This window comes from Nomascus leucogenys, chromosome 19, assembly GCF_006542625.1.
Source record: "Nomascus leucogenys isolate Asia chromosome 19, Asia_NLE_v1, whole genome shotgun sequence".
Classification (NCBI taxonomy): domain Eukaryota; kingdom Metazoa; phylum Chordata; class Mammalia; order Primates; family Hylobatidae; genus Nomascus; species Nomascus leucogenys.
Window position 1 is genome coordinate 75722971 of NC_044399.1, and position 17808 is coordinate 75740778.

At 56.6% G+C, this 17808-nt stretch overlaps 1 protein-coding gene across 3 annotated transcripts; it reads right to left on the bottom strand.

Annotated features, from left to right (window-relative positions):
- Positions 1 to 3904: 3904 nt before the first annotated feature.
- SERPINF2 (serpin family F member 2) lies at positions 3905 to 17206 on the bottom strand. 3 transcript variants are annotated; one of them, XM_030800493.1, is made up of 10 exons: positions 17143 to 17206; positions 14987 to 15053; positions 14850 to 14888; positions 14668 to 14730; positions 14154 to 14355; positions 12886 to 13029; positions 12536 to 12739; positions 11260 to 11402; positions 6347 to 6551; positions 3905 to 5029 (listed from the first exon to the last, which is right to left on the bottom strand). In XM_030800493.1, exons 2-10 carry the CDS (start codon positions 15047 to 15049, stop codon positions 4617 to 4619), a joined length of 1476 nt encoding a protein of 491 aa, XP_030656353.1. In that variant the 5' UTR covers positions 15050 to 15053; positions 17143 to 17206; the 3' UTR covers positions 3905 to 4616. The 3 variants fall into 3 exon arrangements, with proteins under 3 accessions (XP_030656353.1, XP_030656352.1, XP_030656354.1); XM_030800492.1 differs by lacking the exon at positions 17143 to 17206 and adding an exon at positions 16975 to 17019; XM_030800494.1 differs by lacking the exon at positions 14154 to 14355 and having other exon boundaries at positions 14658 to 14730; positions 17143 to 17183.
- Positions 17207 to 17808: the final 602 nt, after the last annotated feature.

Consider the following 17808-nt stretch of genomic DNA (forward strand, 5'->3'; position numbering starts at 1 on the left):
GTTTTGTTTTGTTTTTTTGAGATGGAGCCTTGCTCTGTGGCCCAGGCTGCAGTGCAGTGGCACAATCTCAGCTCACTGCAACCTCTGCCTCCCAGGTTCGAGCGATTCTCCTGCCTCAGCCTCCTGAGTAGCTGGGATTACAGGAACACTCCACCACGCCCAGTTAATTTTTTTTTTTTTTTTTTTTGGTACAGACAGGGTTTCACCATATTGGCCAGGCTGGTCTTGAACTCCTGACCTTAGGTGACCACCTGCCTCGGCCTCCCAAAGTGCCAGGATTACAGGGGTGAGCCACCATACCCGGCCTGTATTTGCTTTTTAAGCAGAATACTATTTCCAAAAGGATACAAAAAAAGAGATTAAAAACACTGCATCCCAAGAGTAGAATCCAGTGACTGGAAATCAGAATGAGAGGAAGGCTTTTCACTGGGTGCTTTTTGTTGCTTTTGAGTTGTGAACCACGTGAACAAAATACCTATTCACAAATAAGCAAATCATTTAAATAAGTCCTTAGTAAAGTTTCTGGGCCAGGTGTGGTGACTCATGCCTATAATCCCAGCACACTTGAGCCCAGGAGTTGGAGACCGGCCTGGGCCACATGGTGAAAAATGCGTGCCTCTATAAAAAATAGTAACAAATAAAAATCTTAAAATCATAAATTATACAGAAGAGTTCTCTTTTGTCCGACCCCTGTGAGAAGCATGTGTCGTCTCCTGCAGGGTCAGCGTGTCCGGCCCTCAAGGATCCTTCCCCGCCTTCTTCTTTTTTTGTGAGATGGAGTCTCACTCTGTCCCCCAGGCTGGAGTGCAGAAGCACCATCTTGGCTCACTGCAACCTCCACCTCCCGGATTCAAGTGATTCTCCTGCCTCAGCCTCCTGACTGGCTGGGATTACAGGCATGAACCACCGTGCCCGGCTAATTTTTTGTATTTTTAGTAGAGACGGGGTTTCATTGTGTTAGCCAGGCTGGTCTCGAATTCCTGACCTCAAGTGATCTGCCTGCCTCGGCCTCCCAAAGTGCTGGGATTATAGGCGTGAGCCACCACGCCCGGCCCAGTTCCATGACATGAAGCGCATCTGCGTACCCCCAAATAGACAATTCTATCCCTGATCAAATATTCAATTGCCTGCTTGACGTTAAAGATGAATAGATCCCAGGCACAGTGGCTCATGCCTATAATCCCAACATTTGGGAGGCCAAGGCAGGATGGTTGCTTGAGCCCAGGATGTCGAGGCTGCCGTGAGCTGTGATCGCACCACTGCACTCCATCCAGCCTGGGCGACAGAGCAAGACCTTGTCTCTTAAAAAAAAACCAAAAAACAAAAAACCCGCTATGTTACGGGAAGTCAGAAGAGTTCTGTTTCTTGAGCTGAACCACTATGTTACTGGCAGTCAGGAGGAGGGAGAGGGGTTCGTGTCTTGAGCTGGTGATGGTTGCACAGCGGTATTTGGTTCATGGAAACATTCATTAAGCTTACGTATAGTTAAGACTTGTGTACTTTGCATATTATATTTCAACGAAAAATTGTAAAGGAAAACACCCTTCAGCAGCTTCCCTTCATACTTGGAATAAAATCCAAACACTTGCTCTGGTCTGCAAGGACCCTCGTGATCTGGCCCCACCTGTGTCTCCAGCTCCATCTTCCCAGTTTTCTCTGACTTTGTCACACTCTGGTCACACTGGCCATCTTTCTGCTTCTCCAGTGATCCAAGCCCTTTCCTGCCCCAAAGGCCTTTGCCCGGGCTGCTGCCTCTTCCCGTGTTTCTGAACGGTGAGGTCTTCATACTCTATCTCTCAGCTAAATGTCCCCTGGGAAAGGCCTCCCCTGAGTTACTCAGTATCCCAAAAGCTCTCCAATTTCCTTCATAGTATGTCTCCTTCTGTTTTCTATATCTGGTCCCTTTTTTTTTTTTTTTTTTTTTTTTGAGGCATAGTCTTGCTCTGTCGCCCAGGCTGGAGTGCAGTGGCGCGATCTCGATTCACTGCAAACTCCGCCTCCTGGGTTCATGCCATTCTCCTGCCTCAGCCTCCCGAGTAGCTGGGACTACAGGCGCCCACCACCACACCCAGCTAATTTTTGTATTTTTCAGTAGAGACAGGGTTTCACCATGTTGGCCAGGCTGGTCTTGAGCTCCTGACCTCATGATCCACCCGCCTCGGCCTCCCAAAGTGCTGGGATTACAGGCATGAGCCATTGTGCCCGGCCTGGTCCTTTTTTTTTGTTTTCAGGCGGAGTCTCGCTCTGTCGCCCAGGCTGGAGTGCAGCGTCTGCCTGTTCGTTGCTGATCCCCAGGGCTTGGTGTTCTGCTGGGTTCACGGGAGGTGCTGAAGAGGCACCTGCTGGGTGGAGGTTACAGTGAAGGCAACCAGACCAGAGACAGGGAGAGCCTAGCGGGCAATGTCAGGGATCCCAGGAAGTGAAGACGAGGCCCAGGCCGGGGCACTGGGAGCTGCAGTGGAGAGGAGGGGAACGCTGAGAAAGACTGGGCAAGTGCTGCAGGGCATAGTGGCTCACACCACTGTGGGAGGCCGAGGTAGGCGGATCACCTGAGGTCAGGAGTTCGAGACCAGCCTGGCCAACATGGCAAAACCCCGTCTCTACTAAAATACAAAAATTAGCAGTGCGTGGTGGCGGACGCCTGTAATCTCAACTACTCGGGAGGCTGAGGCAGGAGAATTGCTTGGACCCGGGAGGCAGAGGTTGCAGTGAGCCGAGGTCGCACTGCTGCACTCCAGCCTGGGCTACAGAGCAAGACTCTTTCAAAAAAATAAAAAGGACAGATTTGACAAGACAAAAACCGCAGTGCTTATTTATCGTGTCCCTAGAGCCTAAAGGATCTGTCCTGAGCTTCTGACTCCTCCTCCTCCTCCTGCTCACTCTCCACTCCAGCCTCAACGTCCCGTGTGTCTTGAGCTCCTGGCAGGACCTCTGCACATGCCGTTCCTCGGCCAGGCCACGCTTCGCCGGGACCTCCACAGTGCCCTCCTTCGTCCCCTTCGAGGCTCTGCTCCCCTGTCACCTTCTCACAAGACTTTTCTTCCCGGCGCCGCCCCCTTCCCCACTTCACCTGCACCATTGCCCTCCGGCAGCGCATCCTCGGACAGACCGTGTTATTTCTCTTTGTTGATTGATTCTCTCTCTCTCCACACTGCTCGTTTGCAAGAAGCAAAGACTCCATGCCAGGCCTCTCTGACTTCCAGGGACTTGCTCTTAACCACTGCACATTAGGGCTCCAGGTGGCCACTGCCACGTGGACCCCCTGCACCCCCAGCAGGGAAGCGTGCCCACCCACATGGACACCCACGCTGCCCCAGCTCCTGGGCCCTGGCACAGAGGAAGGTGTCAGCCCTGTGCCAAGGTTTCCCCACCTGCTTCCCCCAAATCCTCAGACACTGACTGTCTCCAGCTGGAGCCGGGTACTCCCGGCAGCCTGCCCCCGGCCGGCGGGCGCCAGCTCCTGGCAGAGGGGCTGGTGTGTAATTAGAAGCTCCACAAACTCCGTAATTGCCAGTTCTTCTCCCAAACCAGGAGGCTGGCGCTATTCTGAGCCGCCCTTGTTGCCGGCTGCCTGAGGCATAGAGAGAAGAGGAGGCCAGGAGCAGAGGCAGGCTGGCGTGGAGGTGTCCCAGGGGAGGGCTGGCGAGGTCAGAGGGGACCACGGGGTGGAGAGCCAGGCTGGCGTGGAGGTGTCCCGGGGGAGGGCTAGCGAGGTCAGAGGGGACCATGCAGAGGAGGATGCCTGGCGAGCGACCAGAGGCCAAACGTGGCACTGTGTGGGCTGCCGCCCCTGCTGGGCCCAGGGTTCCTCAGCACAGTCCACCCTGCAGCCGCTTCCCTACCTTTCCCCCCGATCCTCACTTGTCCCCACCCATGCTCAGAATGGTGACATCAAACCAGCCAGGCCCATTCATTCTTTATTCAGGTGGCATAAAAATCACTACAAAAACCTTACAAAACAGCCTTAAGGAGCCCATGGGATCCTTCCCTGCCTCAGTTTCTGAGCTCCCGGGCAGAGGAGGGAGACAGGAGAGAGGAAGGAAGGGAAGTGCTGGCAGTGTTGGGATCTCCAGGAGCCATGGGAAGCCTGGGGTGACAAGGCGCAGGGGGTAGGATGGAGGCTGATGGCCACGGCCAGGCTGTGCCAGACACGAGTTCCACGTGGGGCTGAGGACAACGCTCTGCCCTCCGAGCCACCACCAGGGCCCGTCTCTCCCCGCCCTAGCTTAGGTGTCCTGGGACAAGTCCAAAGGCAGCCCTCTCCCCCTCCCTTTTTCTCTGGTAAACAAAAGTCGGGGTGTCCCAGCTGACATGGGGAGCAGCTAACCTGGATCTCCTGGCAGAATTAGAAGCACCTCCCTCCTGCCCAGGCCCCGGCGCAGGACACCCTCTGAGCCCGTTTGGAAGAAAGATGAGGGTCAGGCTCCCGGCTCCCCGATGCCTGCCCTCCTCCCCGCCACCCCCCACCCTAAACTCCCCAAGAGGTGTTGGGAAAGAATGGCCTCTCCCAGACTGTCCCCGGCCCCTGCCCCAGTGCCACAAAGCAGATTGGAAAGAGTCACATGAGTGGAGACGCTGGTCCAGGCAGGGACTCTGGATGCCACAGCCACGGCCCCTCACTTGGGGCTGCCAAACTGGGGGTAATCCTCCTCCAAGGGGGGCGCGAGTTTCAAGTCAGGGCCGAAAAGCTTGTCTCCGCGGGGGAAGCCCTTCAGGCTCTGGAGGAAGTCCCTGTTCCCCGGGGAATCCTGCTGTTCCTTGAACTCCCTCGGTGCACTGGGGTTGGGGTTCCTCACGCTGCCCACGAAGAGGGGAAGGCCTGTGGTGTCCTCGAAGATGAAGAAGAGGAAGGGACGGTTCACGCTGAAGGAGGACAGGGACATGCGGGACATGGCAATGCTGGTGGCCGCCGCCGCCTCCACGCCGACCTCGCTGAGCTCCAGCGTGGACTGGTGCTGCATGCCAGACACCACCAGGCTCTGCTCGGAGATCCCACGCAGGTCCGGGGCCTGGAACAACTCCTGCAGGCCTGCCCAAGGCCAGAGACGGCGGGTCAGAGCTGCCCTTGGCCCCACAGGCTCCTGGAGCTGCTTGGGAGGGTGTCTGAGATCCCGGCCAGGGAACGGCTTGAACCCACAGATCCCTGCTTCATTCCTATTTGGTTTCCAAGTCTCAGCTTAAACATCACCTCCTCCAGGAAGCCTTCCCTGATCCCCAGCTCTAAAGTCCAGCCAAGGTACATTTTCAGTGTTCTCCCAGGTGAGCTGGAGAGAAGCCCTCTCTGTCTTATCGCTTATGCGGTAGTAAGTATGTGATTGCTCATCTGCCCACCCCATTAGACTCAGCTGTTTATAAGTGGTGGGCTCCCGGTGCCTGGTACAGTCCCTGGAATACAGCAGCTGCTTAGCAAATGGCTGAAGGATAGATGCTTTATTTATTTATTTTAGTTATTATAATTTTTTTTGAGATGGAGTCTCACTCTGTCATCCAGGCTGGAGTACAGTGGCGCGATCTCAGCTCACTGCAACCTCCTCCTCCCAGGTTCAAGCGATTCTCCTGCCTCAGCCTCCCGAGTAGCTGGGATTACAGGCGTCCGCCACCACGCCCGGCTAAGTTTTGTATTTTTAGTGGAGATGGGGTTTCGCCATGTTGGCCAGGCTGGTCTCGAACTCCTGGCCTCAGGTGATCCACCCGCTTTGGCCTCCCAAAGTGCTGGGATTACAGGCGTGAGCCACCATGCCCGGCCTTTATTTTCGTTTTTGAGACAAGGTCTTCGTTCTGTTGCTGAGGCTGGAGTGCAGTGGCACAATTACAGCTCACTGCAGCCTCAGCCGCCTGGGTTCAAGAGCTCCTCCCACCGCAACCTCCCCAGTAGCATGCACCACACCTGGCTAATTTTTGTATGTTTTGTAGAGATGGGGTTTCACTGTGTTGCACAGGCTGGTCTCGAACTCCCGGGCTCAAGCAGTCCACCCACTTCAGCTTCCCAACGTGCTGGGATTACAGGCATGAGCCACTCCACCCAGCATTTCTTTAACAGTGTGACACCCCAGCTTCTCCTCCTTCCCCTTCCAGGGGAGCCAGCAAGGCTCACGTGCTACCCAGACTCTCCTTGCAATGCTAGGTCTTGAGCAGCAAAGCAGATCCCCATTCCCTGGGCCACCCCAACTTGCACTAGGACAGAGGGTCCGGGGGCTCATATCCAACCCTCTCCCCGCTCCAGAAGCCCTGGAAAAGAGCAAGACACAGGGCCGCTCTGACTCAGCTCCACTGCCAGCCAGAGGCTTCCTCCTTACCCGCCCTGCCCGGCCTGACCTCGGGGGCTGGCCCGCGCCCTCCTCCTTACCCAGCCGGCTGAGGGTGGCCACCAGGTCCATTTGGTGTTTCAGATACAGCTTAGGCAGCCGGACCTTGGTGGGTCTCTCCCACACCGAAGGTGGGTGCAGGGCGTCCCAACTCAGGTTGGCCAGTACCTGGGACACGTTCCACTCAAAGTGGGTGGGTACAAGGACCACAAAGCTCATGTTGTTCTTAAAGGGGAAATGAGCCACCTACAGAAAAGGGAAGGGAAGAGCATGAGGACGGAAAGCCCCGAAGCTAAGTGGGGGCGGGGCCGGCAGGTGCTCCTAAGGCAGCCGACGGGGCTCCTGGCCATCCTGCCAGGCGTGTGACTGACCCACTGCTCCTCCACTTCCTCACTGTGAGGTGCAGTCACACTACCCGTCCCACTGCAGGCGGACACGTAACCGAATGAGATGCTTTTAAAGTTTCTAGCAGTGTGGCTGGGCGCGGGGGCTCACACCTGTCATCCCAGCACGGTGGGAGGCCGAGGCAGGCAGATCACCTGAGGTCAGGAGTTCAAGACCAGCCTGACCAACATGGTGAAACCTCATCTCTACTAAAAATACAAAAATGAGCTGGGCATGGTGATGGGCGCCTGTAATTGCAGCTACTCGGGAGGCTGAGGCAGGAGAATCACTTGAACCTGGTGGCAGAGGTTGCAGTGAGCTGAGATCGTGCCACTGCACTCCAGCCTGGGGGACAGGAGTGAAAATCTGTCTCAAAAAAAAAAAAAAAAAAAAAAAGGCCGGGCGCAGTGGCTCACGCCTGTAATCCCAGCACTTTGGGAGGCCGAGGCGGGCGGATCACGAGGTCAGGAGATCGAGACCAGCCTGGCTAACACGGTGAAACCCCGTCTCTACTAAAAATACAAAAAATTAGCCAGGCGTGTTGGCGGGCGCCTGTAGTCCCAGCTACTTGGAGAGGCTGAGGCAGGAGAATGGCGTGAACCCCGGGGGGCGGAGCCTGCAGTGAGCCGAGATCACGCCACTGCACTCCAGCCTGGGCGACAGAGCGAGACTCCTCAAAAAAAAAAAAAAAAGTTCTAGCAGCGTCCACTGTCACAGACACTGCTCAATACCTGGTTTTCTCTCTCTTCACCGGCTACCAGCTGGCCATGTGACCCAGCGTAAGGAATCACCTTTGTCTCAGCTTCTCCAAATGTACCATAGACAGGGTCACTGGCTGTCATACCACAGCTGGGTTCTGTGGGTGAGTCACTGCCGAGTGCTGCCCTCTCCACCCTCCCTCACCTCCCTCTTGTGACTTTGCCAGCTGTGTATATATATTGTGATTTGGCTTAAGATTTGTTTTTTGTTTTTTTTTTGACACAGAGTCTTGCTCTGTCGCCCAGGCTGGAGTGCAGTGGCGCGATCTCGGCTCACTGCAAGCTCCGCCTCCCGGGTTCACGCCATTCTCCTGCCTCAGACTCTCCGAGTAGCTGGGACTACAGGCGCCCGCCACCACGCCCGGCTAATTTTTTTTATTTTTAATAGAGACGGGGTTTCACCGTGGTCTCGATCTCCTGACCTCGTGATCCGCCCGCCTCGGCCTCCCAAAGTGCTGGGATTACAAGCATGAGCCACTGCGCCCGGCCTCTTTTTTTTTTGAGATTAGTCTCGCCCTGTCACCCAGGCTGGAGTGCAGTGGCACGATCTCGGCTCACTGCAAGCTCCGCCTCCTGGGTTCACGTCATTCTCCTGCCTCAGCCTCCCGAGTAGCCGGGACTACAGGCGCCCGCCACCACGCTCAGGTAATTTTTTGTATTTTTAGAAGAGACGGGGTTTCACCGTGTTAGCCAGGATGGTCTCGATCTCCTGACCTCGTGATCCACCTGCCTCCACCTCCCAAAGTGCTGGGATTACAGGCGTGAGCCTGTAAACCGCACCCAGCCTCTTTTTTTTTTTTTTTTCAAGACAGAGTTTCACTCTTATTGCCCAGGCTGGAGTGCAGTGGTGTGATCTTGGCTCACTGCAACCTCTGCCTGCCCGGTTCAAGTGATTCTCCTGCCTCAGCCTCCGAAGTAGCTGGGACTACAGATGCTCACCATCTCACCTGGCCAATTGTTGTATTTTTAGTAGAGACGGGGTTTCACCATGTTGTCCAGGCTGGTCTCAAACTCCAGACCTCAGGTAATCCACCTGCCTCGGCCTCCCATAGTGCTGGGATTACAGGCATGAGCCACCACGCCCGGCCATTAAGATTTGATTTGGAGGGATTCTGCAGCAAAAGCTGTGTGGACACCACAGGGCTCCAGGGCCTCCTGCAGCTGTGACTCCTTGGGTTCCAGGCAGAGTGCCCGTGTGGAGAACCCCTGCCCGTGGGAGGATAAGCCCTGGGTTCTGGCTGTTTGGGCCTGTCTGCAGAGGGCCTGAGGACAAGAAAGGCTAAGGGGGCCCAAGGAAAGGAGACAAAAGATGAAGGAAGAGTGTGCAGGATACAGCCTGGAGGGAAGGGGAAGCAGGAAAGGGGAGCCGCTGGGGAGGCGGATCAGGCTGGCCTGTCAGAGTGAGCTGCAGGGAAGCCAGGACGTGATCCCGGGCCAGCCTCGCCCACAGCCCCCTCCCAGGAGGGCTGCCCAAGTGGCTTCTGGCTCCTCCCTGCAGAAGTGGCTGTGCTCTGTGTCACACTTGCCTTAGGAAGCTACCAAACAGCCATCTCAGCCACAGCTGTCTGGCCTGGGGATCAATGCCCAGGCCAAGGGGACCACATTTAGGCTAGAAGCAAGGGAGGCCACACCTGAGACAGCCTGGCACAGAATTTTATCCAATCAGAGCTGGGCGCAGTGGCTCGCACCTGTAATCCCAGCACTTTGGGAGGCCAAGGCAGATGGATCACTTGAGGTCAGGAGTTTGAGATCAGCCTGGCCAACATGGTGAAACCTGTCTCTACTAAAAAAAAATACAAAAATTGGCCAGGCGAGGTGGCTCACACCTGTAATCCCAGCACTTTGGGAGGCTGAGGCAGGCGGATCACGAGGTCAGGAGATTGAGACCATCCTGGCCAATACGGTGAAACCCCATCTCTACTAAAAATACAAAAATTAGCTGGGCATGGTGGCGGGCGCCTGTAGTCCCAGCTACTCGGGAGGCTGAGGCAGGAGAATCGCTTGAACCCAGGAGGTGGAGATTGCAGTGAACCGAGATCGTGCCACTGCACTCCAGTCTGGGAGACAGAGCGAAACTCCATCTCAAAAACAAACAAACAAACAAAAGTAGCCAGGCGTGGTGGTGCATGCCTGTACTCCCAGCTACTTGAGAGGTTGAGGCAGGAGAGTGGCTTGAACCCAGGAGGCAGGGGCTGCAGTGAGCCGAGATCGAGCCACTGCACTCCAGCCTGGGTGACAGAGCAAGACTCTGTCTCAAAAAAAAAAAAAAAAAAACAGGGCCTGGCGCGGTGGCTCACACCTGTAATCCCAGCACTTTGGGAGGCCGAGGCAGGTGGATCACAAGGTCAGGAGATCGAGACCATCCTGCCTAACACGGTGAAACCCCGTCTCTACTGAAAATACAAAAAATTATCCGGGCGTGGTGGCAGGCGCCTGTAGTCTCAGCTACTCGGGAGGCTGAGGCAGGAGAATGACATGAACCCGGGAGGCGGAGCTTGCAGTGAGCCGAGATCGCGCCACTGCACTCCAGCCTGGGCGACAGAGCAAGACTCCGTCTCAAAAAAAAAAAAAAAAGAAGTTTATCCAATCAGAATGTTTGACACAGGATACTGAGAGATCCAATCCAATCAGATCCTCCCTTCTAAGGAGCACTGTGTGAGGGCCCCGTGGAATCTCCCAGGCTGGGGGCTGCAGAGACCCTGAGTGGCTGCATGGCCGTGGGGTGGTCCCTGTGCTGCCCCAAAGTCTGTGGGCCCTTGTAATAAAAACCCGTATCAACAATGGTCACCTGAGTCTCAATTCAATGCCCCCTCCTCACAGAATTCTCCCTTACCACTCTTAAATGCCTAAATAAGGCCAGGCATGGTGGCTCATGCCTGTAATCCCAGCACTTAGGGAGGCTGAGGTGGGCAGATCACCTGAGGTCAGGAGTTCAAGGCCAGCCTTTGTTTTTTCTGAGTTGGAGTCTCAATCTGTCTCCCAGGCTGGAGTGCAGCAGTGCGATCTCAGCCCACTGCAGCCTCTGTCTCCCGGGTTCAAGTGATTCTCCTGCCTCAGCCTCCAGAGTAGCTGGGATTACAGGCGCCCGCCACCATGGCTGGCTAATTTTTGTATTTTCAGTAGAGATGGGGCTTTGCTATGTTGGTCAGGCTGGTCTCGAACTCCTGACCTCAAAATCACGGCTCACTGCAACCTTTGCCTCCCGGGTTCAAGTGATTCTCCTGCCTCAGCCTCCGGAGTAGCTGGGATTATAGGCACCTGCCACCACGCCTGGCTAATTTTTGTATTTTTAGTAGAAACGGGGTTTCACATCTTGGCCAGGCTGGTCTCGAACTCCTGACCTTATGATACACCTGCCTGGGCCTCCCAAAGTGCTGGGATTACAGGCGTGAGCCACTGCACCCAGCCAAAATCACCTTCTTTTTCAGCTTTCCCTCCACAGCACTTCCCACCGTCTGGAATTCCTGTGTTGATGTCCATTCACTGCTGCACTGTGTGCCCTCCCTCCTAAGAGCAGAGACCTGGCCTCCCTCGTGCTCCACAAAAACCCTAGTGCTTAGAACAGTATCTGGAATACAGCAAATGCCCAATATATTTTCACTGAATTACTGAACCTCAAAGAGCGTGGAGCCTCAGTCCTCCCGCCGGGGATGACGGGGGATCATGGCACCTTTTGCAGCTGCCTGCCTAGGGGACATGGCGGCAAGGAAGGCGAGACAGCCTCCCCCTATCCCTGTGCCTGCTCCACAGCCTGCCCCTCCCTTCCCCACCTCCCAGCCTCAGGCCCAGCCTGCTGGACAAGCAAGGGTGACCTGGATCTCAGGCTGCTCCAGCAAGAACCAGCGCAGCGGGTACGTGCGGGCTTGCATCATTTCCACGGGCACCGTGAACTGCTCGTCCAGGTGGAAGGAGTCTTTCTGGGTGAGGCTTGGGTCAAACTTGTTCCTCCAGAAACCTGAAACCCAGCAGAGGGCAGGGGTCACGTCGACGGGGACCAGCTTGGGGCAGAGGGCAGGGGTCACGTCAACAGGGACCAGCTTGGGGCAGAGGGCAGGGGTCACATCAACGGGGACCAGCTTGGGCTCTGCAACCCCAGCCAGTTGCCCATCCCACCCAGAATCCATTCAAGGATGAGAGAGCGTTGAAGGCCAAGATCCCAGGGAATGCTAGCTGGCATCCAATTGATGTAAGGTCTCTTTCCCGTAGCATTTTTGAAATCTGGGCTCGTGTTTTCCCCAACCCCTGCAATTCTCCTAGGAACCTCCTCCTGGATCTTTTTTTTTTTTTTTTTTTTGAGACGGAGTCTTGCTCTGTCGCCCAGGCTGGAGTGCAGTGACACGATCTCCGCTCACTGCAAGCTCCACCGCCTCCCGGGTTCACGCCATTCTCCTGCCTCAGCCTCCCGAGTAGCTGGGACTACAAGCGCCCGCCACCATGCCGGCTAATTTTTTTGTATTTTTAGTAGAGACGGGGTTTCACTGTGTTAGCCAGGATGGTCTCGATCTCCTGACCTCGTGATCTCCCTGCCTCGGCCACCCAAAGTGCTGGGATTACAGGTGTGAGCCACCGCACCCGGCCCCTCCTGGATCTTTTCAGGCCATTTGTTCCCAGGGTATTCTCTCTAGAACAACTCATGTGGCTCCTGGGCACCCATCCCCACCACACCCAGACAGCCTCCTGCCTCGTGGCCCGGACTGAGGAAGAAAGGAGACCCTCAGAACAAAGACTGCGTGGCCGGGTGCGGTGGCTCACGCCTGTAATCCCAGCACTTTGGGAGGCCGAGGTGGGCAGATCACCTGAGGTCAGGAGTTCAAGGCCAGCCTGGCCAACATGGTGAACCCCTGGCTCTACTAAAATACAAACATTAGCCGGGCGTGGTGGCGGATGCCTGTAGTCCCAGCTACTCAGGAGGCTGAGCGAGCCAGGAGAATCGCTTCAACCCAGGAGGCAGAGGTTGCAGGGAGCCAAGATCGCGCCACTGCACTCCAGCCTGGGTGACAGAGCGAGACTTGTCTCAAAAAAACAAAAAGGCCTGCACATCCCAGCTCAGCCTACAGGGTGGGGGATCTGAGAGGAGGAGGAGCGCACCCTGGAAGTGGATGGCGTTGAGGAGAAGCAACACGGTGTCTTCCGGCAACTCAGAGAGGAATTCCTGAATCTTCCCCTCCGTGGCCTCCTTCACCCATTGGTTGATGTTTGCCAGGTCATCTTCCTGCTTTCCCGTCAGGCTCACGGGCTTTGCCCCAAATAGCCGTTCGGATTGTTCCAGGAAATCTTCTTTGATGACAAATCCTGCATGGAGGGAACACAGGCTGTTCCCAGGGCTCGAGGCTCCACAGCCAGACACACTCCTACTGGCCACCAGAGGCCCAGCCCCTCTCTCTCACCCTCCTCCACCCAGGGCAGGACTGAGGGAGCTCGCTGCCATCAGCACCTACCTTTCTGCAGGTACATCCTGGCAGCCAGTCGGAATGCACCGGGGCCCAGGTTCTGGCAGAGGCGGCTCAGCAGATGGGGGAGGCAGGGCCCTGAGCCTGCATGCAGCACCTGTTGCAGCCTCTGCAGCGTGTGGTTCTGAGCACCTGGAGGGCATCGCACAGGCTGAGGCCCAGCTGCAGGTCCTTTCTCACCACCACTGCCCACTCCAGTCTCTCCTGGATACCCGTGACGAGCACGTCCACGGCACCACACACTGTCCTTCCACAGCCACCGATCTGCTCTGCATGACTCTCACCCCTGTGACTGACAGGCTGGGTGACCTCACCCCACGCGAGTTACCTTCCCTCTCTGGGCTTCCGTTTCCCAGAGTGAGACCCTCCAACACAGTGGGAAATAGTGTAGCTAGCAAACTCTTGCATAAGAATCACCAGGAGGGGCCGGACCGCGGTGGCTCACGCCTGTAATCCCAGCACTTTGGGAGGCTGGGGCAGGTTGATCACCTTAGGTCGAGAGTTCGAGACCATCCTGGCCAACATGGTGAAACCCCGTCTCTACTAAAAATACAAAAATTAGCTGGGCATGGTGGCTGGTGCCTGTGATCCCAGCTATTTGGGAGGCTGAGGCAGGAGAATTGCTTGAACCCGGGAGGCGGAGGTTGCAGTGAGCTGAGATCACACTACTACACTCCAGCCTGGGCAACAGAGCAAGACTCTGTCTCAAAAAAAAAAAAAAAATCACCAGGAGGACTTGTAAATAAGCAGATTCCCCGGCCCAGTCCCTGAGATCTGATTCACACAGATGGATGGGTGGGGGCCCAGGAATCTGCATTTGTTGTTGTTGTTTGAGACGGAATCTTGCTCTGTTGCCGAGGCTGGAGTGCAGTGGTGCCATCTCGGCTCACTGTAACCTCCAACTCCCAGGTTCAAACAGTTCTCTGCCTCAGCCTTCTGTGCCTCAGCCTTCTGAGTAGCTGGGATTACAGGTGAGCACCACCACACCCGGCTAATTTTTTTGTATTTTTAGTAGAGACAGGGTTTCACCATGTTGGCCAGGCTGGTCTTGAACTCCTGACCTCGTGATCCACCCGCCTCAGCCTCCCAAAGTGCTGGGATTACAAGCGTGAGCCACTGCGCCCGGCCTAGGAATCTGCATTTTTACCAAACAGCCACGTGACCCTGGTGGAGGAACTGCCCGTGCAGAACCACGGGAGTGCTGAGTCCTGCTGGCCTCCCAGCTCTCTTGGTCTGGACAGGTGGTGCCAGGGTACCTAGTGACAGGTGAGACAGCGCCAGGGCCACACTCAGGGGTGACAGGATGAGGTTGGGGCAGGTGGACGTTTGAGCCACCAGGGAGAACAGGTCGGCAGTGAAGGCCATCATGGCGCGGGCCAGCCTGCGGGTCTGCTCTGGGGTGGGGTCTCTGCTGCAGACTCCTGGGGGACTCTTCAGGGCAGTCTGGCCACCAGGCTCCTGCAGGGACAGATCAGGGGTCAGGGAGGTCAAGGGGTCAGCTCCAGGTTCTGTGTTGAAGGCCTTGTCACAGCCCCTGTGCCTGAGGACAGCAGGGCCTTGTCCCAGCCCCAGGGAAGAGGGAGCGTCAGACGGAGGGCACTGGCATTCTGGGGCCTGGAGCCCACCTTCAGTCCTCCCCGCCCTCTCTCCCTACTGGCCTCTGGACTCCAGAGCCTCAGCCTCAGCACGCGCCCCCGCCCCCGCACCCCTGCTGATGGGCCCTCCTCCCTCTGGCCCCGCCCACTCTTCCCCAGCCCCACCTGGTTGTACCTGGTTGCCCAACTTGAGGAGGGTAAGTGGGGGCACCTTCTCCTGGGTCGGCCCGCTAGTTAGCTGCAGAAAGGAGCAAGCAGATGGAGAGCGACCCTTCCCACAGGCCCCCCACCCTGCCCAAGCCACCGGTGAGATCCCCGGGGCCTTCCCCCCGTCACAGGCTCCTCACTCCCCAGTACCTGCGGGCCCAAGGGCTCCATGGCGCTCACAGGAGAGAACTGTGGAGAAAGGGATGAGGATAGGAGGGCCCCTCCACGCCAACGCCCCTCTTCTTACCCCTCCACCCCACCCCACCTTGACTTCAGCCCAGCCTCACCACGGAGCAGGGGCCTTGCAGGCAGGACCAGCTGAGCACCAGGAGCCCCCAGAGCAGCGCCATGTTCCTGTGGCAGGGACAGAAAGCTCTGCTCCCATCTCACGTCCCCACGCCTGCCAGGGAGTCCTACCCATGCGATCACAGATACCGCCAAGTCCTGGGTCATGATTGCCAAGGGGAAGAAGCAGGCTCCAGAATCAGAGGGGATCCCAAACACACGAGCAGCGGCTCCCACTCCTGCAGCTGGGACATCCGCCCTGGCTTCTTCCCCCTTTTTAGTTTCTGGTGTTTCATATTTCATGCAATTCATGCACTGAGGGTGTTTTGGTGAATAGGAGGGAAATACCAAAACAAAAACGTTCTGATTCTTCAAGGCCTTGTGCTGTGAATCAGATCTGCCTCTGAATCCAGGCTGCCCCTTGCCAAAGGACCTTGGCACTTCCCGTAACTCCGCCAGGCTTGGCCTTACCTTGTAAAACGGTGGCACAAGTCCCTCACTCCTCTCACATGCGTGGTGAGGACCAAAATAAAACCGTCTTTTGGGGGGGGTTTGTTTGTTTTTTGAGACGGAGTTTCACTCTCGTCGCCCAGGCTGGAGTGCAGTGGCACAATCTCGGCTCACCGCAACCTCTGCCTCCCGGGTTCAAGTGATTCTCCTGCTTCAGCCTCCCGAATAGCTGGGATTACAGGCATGCACCACCATGCCTGACTAATTTTGTATTTCTTAGTAGAAACGGGGTTTCTCCGTGTTAGTCAGGCTGGTCTCAAACTCCCGACCTCAGGTGATCCGCCCGCCTCGGCCTCCCAAAGTGCTGGGATTACAGGCGTGAGCCACTGCGCCCAGCATAAGACCATCTTTGTGGCCAAGCACGGTGGCTCAAGCCTGTAATCTCAGCACTTTTGGAGGCCAGGGGCAGGTGGATCACCTGAGGTCGGGAGTTCAAGACCAGCCTGGCCAACATGGTGAAACCCCGTCTCTACTAAAAATACAAAAATTAGCCGGGCGTGGTGGTGCACACCTGTAATCCCAGCTACTCGGGAGGCTGAGGCAGAGAACTGCTTGAACCTGGGAGGCAGAGGTTGCAGTGAGCCATGATCGTGCCACTGCACTCCAGCCTGGGTGACAGAGCAAGACTCTGTCTCAAAAAAATAAATAAATAAGACCATCTTTGTAAACCCTGAGTACAATGCTTGGCACTCCCCCGATGGCTGGGGTCAGCTTGGCTCAAGGCCACCTCTTCTGAGAAGCCTGCCCTGAAGCCTCCACCGAAGTGCTCCCAGCCCAGAGCTCCTGCCCAGGCTGCTGCATCCATTTAGCCCGTCTTTTTTTTTTTTTTTTTTTTTTTAAGACCGAGTCTCACTCTGTCACCCAGGCTGGAGTGTAGTGGCACTATCTCGGCTCACTGCAACCTCCACCTCCCGGGTTCAAGCGATTCTCCCGCCTCAGCCTCCCGAGTAGCTGGGATTACAGGCATGCGCCACCATGCCCGGCTAATTTTGTATTTTTAGTAGAGATGGGGTTTCTCCATGTTGGTCAGGCTGGTCTCGAACTCCCGACCTCAGGTGATCCGCCCGCCTCGGCCTCCCAAAGTGCTGGGATTACAGGCGTGAGCCACCACGCCCAGCCCTAGCCCATCTTTCTCAGGCTGGTCAGGTCTTGCCCACAAGGCTGGACATACCTGTGAGGCCCTGAGGTCTCAGCAGGGGTGGCGAGGCGGTCAGAGAGCTGCCTTTTGACCCAGCAGTAGAGCCCAGTGAATGACTCTGGCCAGAGCCACCTCTGCACTTAGGAGAATCACAGGCCTCTGCCCCAGGCTGGCTCTGGGAAGGGCAGGTGTCAGTCTCAGGAGGATAAGTCAGAGCAGGTCTCACAGTCTACCCCCAGCCCACCCCCATCTCAGGGCCAACCGTTCTGGAGGGTCCTTCAGTCACCTCTGGCCCCACCCCCATCCCACACAAGAGCCCTTGGCCAGGACCCCAACTCCGACCTGGGCATTAGAATCTTCTTGCCAAGAACAGGCTCCAGTTTTTCAAGTCCCAGAGGAGGCTGGGGAGTGACAGGCCTCCTGAATAAATCCGAGACCCCTCAGCCAGGGAGGCAGCTCCCTCCTCCTCTCCCGCCCAAGGAGCAGGCCAAGCCGCCCCTCCCCTCGTACCTCTGCGGGCTCCTCGCTGCCACACACGACGCTCCTCTGGCCCCACTCGGGTGCTCCCCACTCTGCCCAGACTCCAGCCAGCCCAGCCCACCCCTCCCCTCCCCTCCCACCAGGACCTTTACTCTCAGCCAACCCCTGTTCAGATTGCTTTCTCTTCTGGTAAATATTGACTTGCACATCCGGTTAAACATTGATCTTGAAGCCAGAAGCCCCTTTCCCACCAGGGCATCTAATCCTGAGGCAGCCATGCAGAGCCCCCTATATTTGGGTCCCCCCCACCCCAGCCTTGAAAGAGGAAGTTCAGGAGGAGAGAGTTGAAGAGACTGGATCTGGCTAGCCAAGAGGGCGGATCCAGAAAGCACAGGAACCTAGCACTGTGTTAAGCCTTCCAGAGACCCCACGAGGTGTGGATTATCCCTGGTTCAGCCAGGCTCAGAGAGGCCATGTGACCTGCCCAAGGACACAGAGCTGGACTGAGTCACATCCAGATTCTTACTCCCAATGTCCTTCCTTCTCCCTAAGAGCCACCTCCCGCTCCCGAGTGGAGGAAAGGGGAAGCCACTAGAGCCTATGCAGAGAGCCCGGGATAGGAAACCCACCCCCAACCTTACAAGCCCCGGATCAGGGGTGGCTGCCTTCAGACTGGGCCCGGAAGGCAGGAGGTGA

Excerpts from the sequence above, each read along its gene's own strand:
- SERPINF2 (XM_030800492.1), bottom strand. Across the intron at positions 12,740-12,885 it reads CAGGATGTACCTGCAGAAAG|GATTTGTCATCAAAGAAGAT; the intron begins GTAGGTGCTGAT and ends CCCTCCATGCAG. Across the intron at positions 11,403-12,535 it reads CAACGCCATCCACTTCCAGG|GTTTCTGGAGGAACAAGTTT; the intron begins GTGCGCTCCTCC and ends GCTGGGTTTCAG.